General features: G+C 38.5%; 1 protein-coding gene across 1 annotated transcript in view; it reads right to left on the bottom strand.

The window, feature by feature from the left end:
- LOC139984504 (uncharacterized) overlaps positions 1–14,544 on the bottom strand; it is a 54,625-nt gene that overhangs the window by 9,180 nt on the left and 30,901 nt on the right. Inside the window, exons 11-23 of the mRNA XM_071998418.1 lie at positions 12,491–14,005; positions 11,524–11,774; positions 10,952–11,132; positions 10,042–10,151; positions 9,331–9,394; positions 8,049–8,236; positions 7,302–7,524; positions 6,147–6,274; positions 4,809–5,037; positions 4,087–4,167; positions 1,996–2,135; positions 1,132–1,290; positions 420–619 (exon numbers count right to left, since the gene is read on the bottom strand). Of these exons, the coding sequence (XP_071854519.1) occupies positions 420–619; positions 1,132–1,290; positions 1,996–2,135; positions 4,087–4,167; positions 4,809–5,037; positions 6,147–6,274; positions 7,302–7,524; positions 8,049–8,236; positions 9,331–9,394; positions 10,042–10,151; positions 10,952–11,132; positions 11,524–11,774; positions 12,491–14,005 (3,469 nt within the window). The remainder of the gene's footprint in view (positions 1–419; positions 620–1,131; positions 1,291–1,995; positions 2,136–4,086; positions 4,168–4,808; positions 5,038–6,146; positions 6,275–7,301; positions 7,525–8,048; positions 8,237–9,330; positions 9,395–10,041; positions 10,152–10,951; positions 11,133–11,523; positions 11,775–12,490; positions 14,006–14,544) is intronic.

Genomic DNA, 14,544 nt, shown 5'->3' with positions numbered 1-14,544 from the left:
TGAATAAAAACCCAATTGCAAACTGGATACTTTTCACTACCAAATTTACCATAAATTCAATTTGATTTCTCTATCTACAGTACTATTTATCTGCCAGTTTTAGAACAATTTGTCAAATTAGATGCCACAAAGTATTTTATCTTTCTCCAGCAGTTCTGATTGATTAGTTCCATGTAAACCTGTCAATGAATGATCAATAACAATTTTTACCAACCTGGATTTTATTATGGCTAACAAGACCAATAGGTATAGGTTTACTACAAATAACTACACACTTTGCCATTCATGGTATGAAACATCTGATTGGTGATTTAATTCAAGAGAATTATTGGTAACATTCAAGATTTTGTTTTTAAAATTAAACGGACTTAATAATATTTTGTATTTTTTAATATTACAATATTGATGCTCTTCCTTACTCTGTTGTATTTGGGTCGGTTGCCAGGTGACCCAGGTCATGGAGCATTAGATGATCGAAGACTACTAAGTCTTCTCCTCTCAACCAGGTTCTGCTTCCATCGAGGACGCTGGGGTCGTATGAGGTAACCGTTTCCAAAGGAGGGGACATGTCATTATTTGCCACCAGAAGAGTTCGGTTCTGAATGTCTGTAAGGGTGTTCTGTTGAGCAATTTACAACAGTGATGCAAGACTTCAAGTTGGTAGGAATTTGATTTCACTTCACATGTCTACGGTGTAGTTATTCATACAGGGTTCACACAAAGACCCTCGCACAAGAAAAATATATGGCAGGCATTGCAGACTAATTGGCAAAAAGAGGTAAAAGTCAGGTCAATTACGTAATCTCATGAAACTTTTCCATGATATAGTTGGAGGTTGATCACATCATATTTTCAATACATGGTGAGCTCAATTCAGAAAAATGAAAAATGACTACAAATCTATCTCCTTCAATTATATTATAATTAATGAATCATGAAAAACTGACTGCGAACTTTTATAGACAATTGTTAAGAGCAAAGAAATGTATGTCTGTATCCAGCAATTATAACTGCACATGTTTTAATAACCAGTTATGTAAATTAGTAGCTGATGCAGTTATAGTATTGGAAGAAAACCCGAAAGAATTCAACGACTTGCAGAATTGATGTACTCAAAGCTGGTAAATTCACCTCAAGGAAGACTGTTCCTGCCCCTCCAGGTCCATAGGAGGCAGACCCTCCAAATGCCTGCAGTGAACCAAACCACCAATCCTCCTCTTGGTAATAAACAGCTAGCCTACCACCACTTCCACCTCCTGTATTAGAAGAATCACCGGCTCCACCGTTAGCCTGAAAAGAAGATGTTAAACAATTAATAGAGTACCAGAATGACCAGATCATATTAGTCAGATCTAATCAAACCTTGACCAGATCACATTAGTCCGATCTAATCAAACCTTGACCAGATCACATTAGTCAGATCTAATCAAACCTTGACCAGATCACAACCATATCTACATGTTACTCATTTTTATCCTTAACTAACATAGCAGCACTATCCAACTTTACAATTTGGTGTTAAGTATAATTATCACAGTAACTAATACCTTTTATATCCCTAATCCCTCAACTTCATATTTACTGATCCAAATGGATCCACTGATACCACCTCCCAACTCTATAACATTTATTTTTATGAATAATTATCATGACAACTCACCCTTATGATCCCTGATCCCTCAATTTCATGTGTTGATCCAGATGGATCCACTGATACCACCTCCCAACTCTATAACATTTATTTTTATGAATAATTATCATGACAACTCACCCTTATGATCCCTGATCCCTCAATTTCATGTGTTGATCCAGATGGATCCACTGATACCACCTCCCAACTCTATAACATTTATTCTTATGAATAATTATCATGACAACTCACCCTTATGATCCCTGATCCCTCAATTTCATATGTGTTGATCCAGATGGATCCACTGGTACCACCTCCCAACTCTATAACATTTATTCTTATGAATAATTATCATGACGACTCACCCTTATGATCCCTGATCCCTCAATTTCATATGTGTTGATCCAGATGGATCCACCACTAGCACCTCCAACTTTACCGTTTGCTGTTATTATTCCTTCTACTGAGATGCTTTTGTTAACAGTCATCTTCAATATCCCACCACCTACAAAAAATAAGGAAGGATTGTTTGCGGATAGGTCAGGAAGGATTGTTTATGGATAAGTCAGGAAGGATTAATGAAAAGGTCAGGAAGGATTGTTTGCAGATAGGTCAGGAAGGATTGTTTATGGATAGGTCAGGATGGAATGTTTACAGATAGGTTAGGAAGGATTGTTTATGGATAGGTCAGGATGGAATGTTTATGTATAGGTCAGGAATGATTGTTTATGGATAGGTCAGGAAGGATTGTTTACGGATAGGTCAGGATGGATTGTTTACGGATAGGTAAGGTAGGTTTGTTTACGGATAGGTCAGGTAGGTTTGTTTACGGATATGTCAGGGAGGATTGTTAATGAAAAGGTCAGGAAGGATTGTTTACGGATAGGTCAGGATGGAATGTTTATGGATAGGTCAGGAAGGATTGTTTACGGATAGGTCAGGAATGATTGTTTATGGATAGGTCAGGAAGGATTGTTTACGGATAGGTCAGGATGGATTGTTTACGGATAGGTAAGGTAGGTTTGTTTACGGATAGGTCAGGTAGGTTTGTTTACGGATATGTCAGGGAGGATTGTTAATGAAAAGGTCAGGAAGGATTGTTTACGGATAGGTCAGGATGGAATGTTTATGGATAGGTCAGGAAGGATTGTTTATGGATAGGTCAGGAAGGATTGTTTACGAATAGGTCAGGAAGGATTGTTAATGGATAGGTCAGGAAGGATTGTTTACGGATAGGTCAGGATGGATTGTTTACGGATAGGTCAGGAAGGATTGTTAATGGATAGGTCAGGATGGATTGTTTACGGATAGGTTTGTTTACGGATAGGTCAGGTAGGTTTGTTTACGGATATGTCAGGGAGGATTGTTAATGAAAAGGTCAGGAAGGATTGTTTACGGATAGGTCAGGATGGAATGTTTATGGATAGGTCAGGAATGATTGTTTATGGATAGGTCAGGAAGGATTGTTTATGGATAGGTCAGGATGGAATGTTTATGGATAGGTCAGGAATGATTGTTTATGGATAGGTCAGGAAGGATTGTTTACGGATAGGTCAGGATGGATTGTTTACGGATAGGTCAGGTAGGTTTGTTTACGGATATGTCAGGGAGGATTGTTAATGAAAAGGTCAGGAAGCATTGTTTACGGATAGGTCAGGATGGAATGTTTATGGATAGGTCAGGAATGATTGTTTATGGATAGGTCAGGAAGGATTGTTTATGGATAGGTCAGGATGGATTGTTTACGGATAGGTCAGGATGGATTGTTTACGGATAGGTCAGGATGGAATGTTTATGGATAGGTCAGGAATTATTGTTTATGGATAGGTCAGGATGGATTGTTAATGGATAGGTCAGGAAGGATTGTTAATGAAAAGGTCAGGAAGGATTGTTTATGGATAGGTCAGGAATGATTGTTTATGGATAGGTCAGGAAGGATTGTTTACGGATAGGTCAGGATGGATTGTTTACGGATAGGTCAGGAAGGATTTTTTATTGATAGTCAAGGAAGGAATGTTTATGGATAGGTCAGGAAGGATTTTTTATGGATAGTCAAGGAAGGAATGTTTATGGATAGGTCAGGAAGGATTGTTTACAAGGTACAAAGAGTTAGAGAACAAAAATAGATGATGAAGTCAACAAGAATTTACTTTTTCAAGAAGCAAAGAAACTTTCTTTCAATAAGTGTTTAGCATTCACTCAGCAGTTTTCCATTTACAACTTGTATGTAAAAACTGGAATTTGCTTGATGAAGTTTAATTTATTAGATCAGAAGTTGAGCATACCCCACAGTAAATAAGTGTTTTCTGTCTCATTGTTTGAGAATTGTTTAATGAAAGCACAAATTTAATGGCCATTCACATTGTTTGTTTCCAATGCTCAAGTCAGTCAATTTTGTTTCAAGAAATTTCGAATTTTATCAATATCTTGTTAATATCAAGGGTACCCATACAAACCTGTTACTGTCCCTGAGCCAGTCCCACTGCCAAAGTCCTGTGGTTCTGTGAGACTACCATAGATATATCCAACAGTGGAATCTGCAATAAATCAACGATGTCAATGAAACAAAGATGACGTGTTCTGAGATTTCATAGCAATAACAAATGTCTTGAATCTGGTCTTCAATAATTACGATAAGAATCGCAGGTATTCCATTTAGGAGAATTGGATACAATTTTACTGACGCCCAAAGCTTAACCTTAGTTGATTAACAATACCTCAAAGAAGCATTCTGATAGGTTGACAGCTAGACGTGTAAGTTACCATAGAATATTTCATTGATAACATAAGCTAGTTATTAGATTTTGCAAACCATATGTTAACACGACTATGTCACACTATGTTTGAATTAAGGAATGTGCAGGTACTTGGCCCAGATGTGTCCGTCAGATATTCCTCAAAGGAATTCTCAGTGATTTAAGAGACAGCAGCTTGTCAATTTTTTTCGGAACTATGTAGATCCGATATGACAGCTGCCCTCTGTTGACTTAGGGCGTGGCTGAGGATCACTGTCTTAATTCCTGACTTATGCAATTATTGACTCTCCCTAACATTCTATCGCAACATGTTCAAACATCACTGTAGTGCCATGGTGATATACAAACATCACTGTAGTGCCATGGTGATATACAAAATATCATAAGGAATTCATTTTGAGAGGAAGACAAATTGATCGTACCGGATGAGCGTCCCTTTCCACCTGATCCACCGTGACCTGCACCAGATAGAGTTCCCGCAGGTCTCACCCCACCCCCTTCCAGAAGTCCTTCTCCATCTAAAGTTAAGAGACCGGCACTCTCAATGGACACCGATTCAGCTATGAGATGGAGAGTCTTGGCAGAGATATGTCCTCCTCCCTCGATGATCAGAGCACCGTCTCTCTTGTACGGTCCCTCGTCTCTAGATAACTGAAAGCATTCAACAAAACAGATTACTGGATCACTTTAAACTAGTTTAGTATAGTTTAGCTTCTAGGAGGAAAAAAGGATCAGAATGGACACTCAAAAACTGAAGAAACAAACACTCAGACCTGATTACAATGCTTAAACTGCTTGTCCAAAGCTCATTCACACTACTTACAAGTAAAACTTTCTCAGGCAAACCATTCCACTCATTCACAAACCTATTAGACAAAAAGTTATGCTGAATATTAATCCTACTTTGAGACTTTTGGAGTTTGAGACAATGACCTCTGATACAACTACTGTTTGCAAACATGAACAAGTCAGTGAAGGATAAATTGTCAAAACCATGCACAATCTTGAAAACCTGAATCAAGTCCCCACGTAACCTCCTAAGCTCCAGTGTGGTTAGATCCAACAGTTGTAACCGCCTATAATAAGGAACACTCTTTAACGAACTAATCATCCTAGTAGCCCTCCTCTGGACCTTTTCAAGTACTTCCTTATCCTTAGCAAAATATGGGTTCCAAGCCTGCACAGCATAGGCCTACATCCAGATGACACCAAGAACCAACTGCTTATAGAGCCTACCAACTAGATGTCCTCTTTCAGAAAACTATTTGGTAGAGTGGGAACAGCTTTGACCTCAAAGGGTAGTAGAGGTGACCAAGGTTTTGCCAAATATTATTCTCTTCCAAGCACTGGAGATGCTTCAATATAACCCAATAATAGGTCACATTAGAGTATCAAGTATAAAACACTACTGAGCCCTATCATGTCAAACCTATAATACATCACATTAGAATATCAAGTATCACACACTATACTGAGCCCTGTAATGTCAAACCAATAATACGTCACATTAGAGTATCAAGTATCACACACTACACTGAGCCCTGTAATGTCAAACCTATAATACGTCACATTAGAGTATCAAGTATCACACACTATACTGAGCCCTGTAATGTCAAACCAATAATACGTCACATTAGAGTATCAAGTATCAAAAACTATAATGAGCCCTGTAATGTCAAACCAATAATACGTCACATTAGAGTAGCAAGTATCAACACTACTGAGACCTATCATGTCAACAAAACTTGTGTTATTCTCACCGTAACAGTGCACTGATCACCAACGACTCCGTAATGAGTCTGAAAAATAAGATGGCCGTCATTCTGGACGGTGATACCAACAAATTCAAGATTTCTGTTGCTAGGCAACCCCATGGTCCAGGTGCCACCTGAAGGAATACAAAAATGTCAAATCAGAAACAGCCTATATTTACCATCTAAGAAGTTAGAGATTTATAGCTTCATTTCATCCATGAACAAATTTGATTTTAACTTTAATAATTCCACAAAAAACTGTAGGTAGGCCATAATTCTGCAGAATCATCAAGAAGTAGGATAGCTAGTCAACTGGGGAGGAATCTTTCACCATATGTGAAGGTTAAGCTCTTCTCTAGCTCTCCTGCTCAAACATAATTCTGTGTATACATCATAATGTATTGAGTGACATCATAGGACTTTCTTAAATACAGAAATGCTTTTTTCAAGATCTTTCTCAAGAGGAAGAATGAATGAGATATTAACCTTGTTCTTCCTTCTGAGGTACTCTAATTTTTCATTCCTCTAAGTCAGGGGTGGGCAACCTTTTTGAATGAATGGGCCAGATAAAAGGAGTGAAAAACTGACTGGGCCACACCTAACCAACGACCTGCTGTTGATTTCAAACCTTTGATTCCGAGGACTATCAAGCAATAGGTGTGTCTACTTAATCTGTATTCACAAAAACATAATGTCAATACAGTACAGTTGATAATTAATGGGGATAATAGGCCTACCTGACAGTATCATTCGTGCCGATAAATTCTAAGCAGCTAGCTCGTTTTTTGTGATGATGTAAAAATAGCTTGATTTTTTTCTATCTCTTGAGACATCTCACGGGCCGCAAAAAAATACTGGCGGGCCGCATGTGGCCCGCGGGCCATAGGTTGCCCACCCCTGCTCTAAGTCATCAAACCCTTAAATCTTTATCAACAATTTTTACAAATAAATGAATAATGGGAAACTTACTGGAATATTTTACACATTCGAAAAAAAAGAGAAATTTATGACTAAAGAGGGATTTGGACCAGCTGACCTCTAGGTCACTCAGAGGTCACTGGTTGAAATCCTGTTGTAGCCATGAATTATTTTCTCTTTTCCAGTTGGAATTCTTTCCTTATGAACAGAATATCTTATAAATCTCTAAGTATCAGATCTCACCTGTTCCAACAAGAAGGTGACCCCTAGATCCGTCCACATGACCCCAGATAGTTGTTGCTGAGCTTCGAATCATGGAAGCAGGACATGCTTGGCTGCTCGTGTCTGGGAAGAGTCTCCAGTTCACCGGTGCTCTGTATTCCACCACGGATGGAGGGAACACAAAGTTAGCATCCTCATAGATGTAAGGAGCCCAGGTTATATTCACCCTCTTGTAGGTGGATTCCTGAAAATAACAGCAAAGATAAGTTATTTGCCGTCTAATTCCACAAAAAACTATTAGTATAGAAGTATAGAGGGTTTAATATCCTGTTAGGGTCTGCTGCAGATTCTCTTGAAAATCTTAGATAAAGCTTGGGAATGTGATGATCTACAAAATAAGAAATTACATTCATCTATATTTAATAGACAAAGTTCTACGTGGCATTACAGATTGATTAATTATAAATTCATTCATTTATTTGTGTTTTTGCCAATTGTGTACAATGGGAAAGGAAGTCTCCTATAAGTCTTAAATCGAGTTAACAAGGTAGAAGACTCCCTGGGAGAAAAGAAAAATGTACAAATATATATAATACAGCATATATACGTAAGGATTGAATATTCAGTAATAATATCCTAATGATGCTGAGATGGATACGTGAATAGATTATATAATACTAGTACGTTTTAATAAATTAATTTAATAAATTAAATGAATTAAAAATAAATATAAATATAAAAAACAAATAATAATTTAATAATACCAACCTTGGTAAGGGCAAGAGTGTTGAAAGGACCAACATGCACAGCTCCAGTGTCGTCACCTACGATGTCCTGAGTGTGAACGGACGTGTCATTGCCGTCAAACACCAACACTGCCCCTCCATGGATCTCAATCAGCGTGAAATCATAAGTACTGGTCAGGTCTTCATCTGGTAATAGATAAGCTGCAGCTCCTATTAGAAAAACAATCAAAAGTCTTGAATTGTAATTTGAGAGAGAGACTACACTGGCAGACTAGGTTACACTTTGTCATCACAAGAAAACAGTCCACAATGTCTGCTGAAAAAACTCTATCTTGATATCTGTCTCTAACTGGAGGCCGTATGGTTCATTGAATGTCACCTTTTGACTGGTAATACCCTCTATTACCACAGGAAGTGTATCACAGTGGGTGGGGCATGATGTCATCATGGTAGGTGTGCTTCAACAGCTTAATTTCCTGTTATAATATTTTTGTTGATTTATCCTTGAAATGTGATAACTTTTGAATGCTTTTTTGTTTGGCTGTCAATGTTTCTCTGGATTTTCATCAAAGTGCAACTCTTTTGATAGCAATATTATTTTGAAAGGAAAGGAAAGCAAAACATTTTCACTTGAATTTCCATGACAACATCTCATTCACTCTACTGTTGCCAGATGCATTCACAAACATATCACCAAATTTGACAAAAATTCATATCTTTGTCACACAAAATGTTATTAGGATGTGGATTTTACCCTAAACAAGCAGAAAGTCTCCAACCAGTTCAGCCAACACTAATGTATCATAAATTACGTCCATCTGAATCATACGAGGGTTTTCTTTGCTTTTGTAATTTCATATAATTTACATTGAGACTTGGTTAGTAGCTTAGTAACAATATCACATTGTGCTAATTTAAAAGGAGTGAAGACTCGCGAACAAAGAAACGTCTGATGACAGTAATCTGACCTAGTTTAGAATGAGGTGTAACAGAAGTGTTAGACACCACCATCGATCCCAGAAAATACACACACAGCTTGCTACTGTCAGTAATTAGACACTAGTGTACAGTCAGTACATGCAGTTATGGTCAATACCCACAACACAGACAGTGTACATAGCAGCGATGGACATCTCAGGTCTAGATAAAAGATAACAAGGTATCACGTTTCATTACTGTCTGCATTTTGTAGCGCCAAGTAAAAACTTCACTTGCAAGCGACAGAAAGTTAACTTTTTCAGAGGGCGGCACACAGTTTGGGGCGAGTCTTCAATGCCTTTAATTAGGGTTGTAGGGCAGCTCACCAGTATGTAAGAAATTTTGGTAGTCTTCTTCAGTAGCTCTGTCACCTGATGGAACCGCATCAAACTACAATAAAATAAACAATCAATAAATAACAATCAATAAATAACAATCAATAAATAAATAACAATCAATAAATAAATAAATAACAATAAATAAATAACAATATTGTGGAGATGTTTGTCCCAATGATACTAATACGTTCTCAATACGAGATTTGAAGGATGTTGTGCCTTAATTGGCTAAGAGCCAAAATCTTCATTGTCTCAAAGAAATGATGATGATGATGCACTAAATAATTTACAATTAGACAAAGAGCTCGATGGGAATAATTTATCCAGTATCGCATCGCAAAATGCTACTATGCAAAATGAACAGATAGCTAAACACGTTCAGAGCTGTATAGTAATTTTTTACACAGTAACCGTAATATCTTATTCAGAGACAAAAATTCCGAGCCTGCAGAACTGTTATACATAATTTGAAGACATATTTATTCCCCAAAATGATGAAATTGTTTCTGTCAATTGACAGATTAATATTTGAACAAATTCATTTCAAAGTTCTTGTTTAAGCTTTTAGTCAGTTAATACTACAAAATAGTCTTCTGAATTTCAGTGAGTGTCTCTCGTCCCAATTATAGGCTTTCCGTCATATTGATTTGTGTTGATTTCACTTTTTGCATTTACTCTCTCATCAATACATCAGCTCACCTGAGGGGCTTGGCAGTTATTGTCAATCCTGATGTTTTTGTTCTCTGGTTCTAACCCTTCTAGATAAATAACACCAGGGCCTCCAGGTTCCCCATATGTAGTTGCTCCACCTGAGAATAAACGAGAGGGAAAAGAGCTCCGATGTTACTAGACTTCCAAACTTCATCTGGTCACAAATCAGTGTTTTCTAGCTATGAGAGGATGATGGCTATATATTCCAAAGTTGGTATGCATGGGTTTCTACAAGGGATGGTTTTTAAGTTTAGGTTTAAATCTCTACACACTTGTTGCTGAGTGCGTTATTTACACCGAAATAGCTGAAGAGAATCGGCAAAAATTATGAACGGGAAATATTGCATCAGATCTTCCATTCCTGCCTACTTAATCTTCATTAATTTAATGTCCTCAAATCTTATTCATATTAACAAATCTATCAAAAAACCTATATATATTTAGCTTAATTTATTAAGCAGAATAACCAAATTTAAGACATTAATTAATGAAAATTTATTTTAGACACATATATGTGAGACATCCGGAAAACTTAGGTGTCAACAAAATATTAAAATCTACACTGCCTTGGAAACCTGTCACTGTAATAAAGACATTTTAAGTGTCTAATATATCAACCCTGGTAGGACTTTTGTCATGGCAACCAAATACTGATAAGATATCTCTGAGCATGTTTCACATTTATAACTTCAACGAATGCCTTTAATTTACTTCTTGGTGCTTGTAAAGATGGTATTGGTAGGGTAGAGGTGGTGGAGGGGTGTTTAAGGGATGTGGTGGGTAGCTAAGGTGCTTAATGAACCTCCGCTATTTAAATCTTTGTACACAATATTGTTAGTTATGATACAGCAGTGTGCAGGGTACATGTGTATACACTGTATTCAAACAATCAGCTTACCGTGAGCCACAGCATGGTCACTATGAAAGTCACCAGAGCCATACTTCACTGTGATTCTTCCACCAGACCCACCACCACCGTAGCTTAGGCCTGCTCCACCTATCACACGTAGGTAACCATTACCAACAAAACGATCAGCTGTAACCCAGATAGCGCCCCCAGTTCCTCCTCCAGTGTGACCCTAAAAATGACACATTCATGAGAGAGGGATTTAAGAATGTACTTCAAAGCAACTATAGATGATGGAAACTTATAATAAAACTTATCATAAAAAAGAAAAACTTCTTCCACAGTGCCGAAATACCAAATGCATTGATTTTGCAAATATGCATTGATATCTTGTTATATTCGACCACCGTTGTAGATTTTTAGAAAATTACATAAACAAACATATATATATTTACTTGACTGACACATCCTCATCACAGACTCAAGAAAATGAGCAGGAAATGGTTACAATCTCCAGGAATCTTGTAAGACCCAAGTCTACTATAGAGTACAAATGCTCTAACAACAAAGACCTCTTCCAGTTGTTGTGATTACCTTCACAGATAGACTTATAGCAAACTTACCCCAACAGCTGTGCCACCATTTGACACAAGTTCACCGTTGATGTTAAAGGTATCCCTGACAGCTGCATGGAAGAAACCCCCGCCTCTTCCTCCATCATAACTAGACGATGAACCACCTCCACTTCCCCATGTACCAGGAAAATAGATGCTACCATAGGGATGGGGCGCCAACAGTACCGGAGACTTCCCTGATCTGCCCCCTCTTGCGCCAAAGCTTCCTCCAGAGGCATAGGTACCACTAAGTCCAGCTCCTGTAGGGATTACAAATAACAGCATCAAAATTAGAACATTATGAATAATTCACTTAAATGTATTCCACAATTACAGTTTGTTTTCAGTGGAGAGTAATCCATGATCTACATATATTAAAGGTACTCTCTACTCTGTGTCTGTTAGCCCTGGGGATATTTCCTATAAAGGCAGGCATCGTCAAGCAACCAGCACATCAGGAAGAGCCCTAGTCTACTTAATGCAGACCTATGAAGTTCTTTTTGCTCTCATTCACACTGTATAGTTAAAATATCACTCTGTACTTGAACATACAAACCTTATGATTATTCAACCAACTTGATAAGAGACACATGAGGTTGGCCTACCATGGCCTACACAGGTTGGCCTACACAGGTTAGCCTACCAGATAAAATGGTATGCACTGTCAATTTTAATACAGTAGTCACTAGTGTACATTTCTTCAGTCAAGGTGTGCCTGCAGTTCCATAGTTACCTTGGCAACAGATACTTCCTTAAGGGCTCTGTTTACTTCCTCAGGTACTCTTTGCAGTTTGCAAACTGACATGGTCTCCACAGCCCTAGGGCTGAACGATTCTATACTAATTTTACAACTCAAGGTAATGAAAGAATGAAAAAAGATAAAAGAAGCCTGGCTCATTAAATACACCCAATTTTAATACCTAATTTAGTCTTACGCTAATCAACATGGGACAAATGTGGTAGCTTTAAACTTTACCTGGTCCGTAGTTGCTCAGGTATCCACCTTCTGTGACCTGGATGAGACCACCCTGACGGACTGTAAGTGAGTCTGTAGTCACTTCTCCAGAACCTAACTGCCATGTACCATCAACTATGATGTCTTCCATCATCACAAAAGAAGGTACACATCCCCCGTCTACACCATAGGATCTCCCTTGGTATTCAAAATCTGCCAAGGCACCAGAAGACACTTCAAACGATGATCCACTCAATGGCTTTGAGTTGTCAAACGGTGCCAAAGCTCTTAATTGACCACCGACAAATGTGGTGTTGATCTTGTAAAAGCTGGACGGTTCAAAGGTCATGAGACCATTGACAGTCAGATACTGTACTCCTTGATCAATTGACAGCAGCCCAGCTTGGAAACTTCCCGCCACAATGATATCATCGGCACGAACTACTGACCCGGTCAAATCTGACCAAGCATCTCTGTTCCTAGTTGTGACCATGACATCAAAGGTCACAGATCCAGCGATATTTATGACAAATACGTTCGGAGCATCCAATCCATGGAGGTCAATAATACCCGTCACGTCGACGTCTCCCGTCGTTGTCACGGTGATGTAATTTGCTTGTTGCCGGGTGCTTGATATAAAAGTCACATGACCACCAATCAACAGGTCTGCGATACTAAAAGAAAGATGATTACCAACAAATCGACCGTTCCAAGTACAACAGCCGTTAAATCCTTCTATTCTAGAGTAAGTCAGACCTGACTGGTTCGTGCCGGCCAGACCTCTGGAGTCAAACGTTACTGTCGAGCCGGTTCCAAACTCTACGTATGCTACATCGGCTAGAGTTTTACCGTGAAGAACAAACGGATTCAAAACTTCCAGGATGGCAGAGCCACTTTGAATGACAAGATTATCCACGGGGAGTCGTTCGTCATAGATGTACATGAACACTTTTCCAGCGGGTCCGATGGTAAAGTTATACCATCCCTCATCCAGGAACAATGTTCCTGCTTCCAGAGTACCCTGCACCTCTAGGCTGTCTGACCTGATTTCAGAGTATTGTAAGCTTGGCCATGAGGCGCGGGGAACCTGGGAATTTAGAACCATCATGGCTTCACTCCCGACTTTAACCATCACCACTTTTTCCACTTGGCTTCCACGGATAACGACTTCTGTGAAGCTCTCCATCTTCGCTCCGTCGAGAATTCCCAAATAATCCGTCCGTAATTCCAGGTGACTTTGGAAGGTAAATTCGGCATTACTTCCGGTGAACTCGATTTCATCGGTGCCTGCACCGAACCCTGTGATGACAGAGAGTAACCCCGCATGGAATTGTCCAGCGCTGTCCAGCTGATGGACAAAGACGTTCGAAACCCCACTCCACATCCGGGTACTCTGAGCAACATCATCCAAGATGACCGATCCCGATGGACCAATCTCGATGTAACGAGACCGTTCGAGGCGATTCCCAGCCAGAGTGATGTTGTTAGAGACCGTGAAGATGCCATTGAAGTTGAAATTGTGAGATTCAAATGGACCTAGAAGAGAGTTTAAGTCATTACCATCAAGTTTAATAAGTAAAATTTGATTTTGAAAATTCAAAAATTTGAACGGAATGTAATATGCTGCTGCATGGAATATGCTTAACATTAATTTCTTCTTTGTATGCTCCGCACCCCCTTTCCTCCCCTCTTCCACAAAGCTCTAACTGTCCAAACTAAATGCTCTAGATGCTATGATCTCTCCCCATAATTAACACATTCTTATATTTCTTGCCTTTCATGAAAGATAATCATATTGATGGAATCACTAAATGAATATATGGAAAAGCTTTCAACAACATTTTGAGTAACAGTTAAGATTACATTTTGTAACTTAATTTTTCAAAATAATTTTGTGATAAATTTACAGATTCAAATTTCATAGCTTTAAAATAAAACGTGTCCTAGAAGTCAGGATACATGCACTTATTTAACCTTTATATGCAATATATGTCACAAAGAGATACTGAAGAACCAACAGAATTTCCAGACATGTGCAACAAAACTGAAAGAAGAAATTAAAATTTCTAGCATAC

This window comes from Apostichopus japonicus, chromosome 17 (assembly GCF_037975245.1).
Source record: "Apostichopus japonicus isolate 1M-3 chromosome 17, ASM3797524v1, whole genome shotgun sequence".
Lineage (NCBI taxonomy): Eukaryota > Metazoa > Echinodermata > Holothuroidea > Aspidochirotida > Stichopodidae > Apostichopus > Apostichopus japonicus.
The sequence above is the reverse complement of the archived record's forward strand: the minus strand, read 5'-3'. Positions and strand labels throughout refer to the sequence as shown.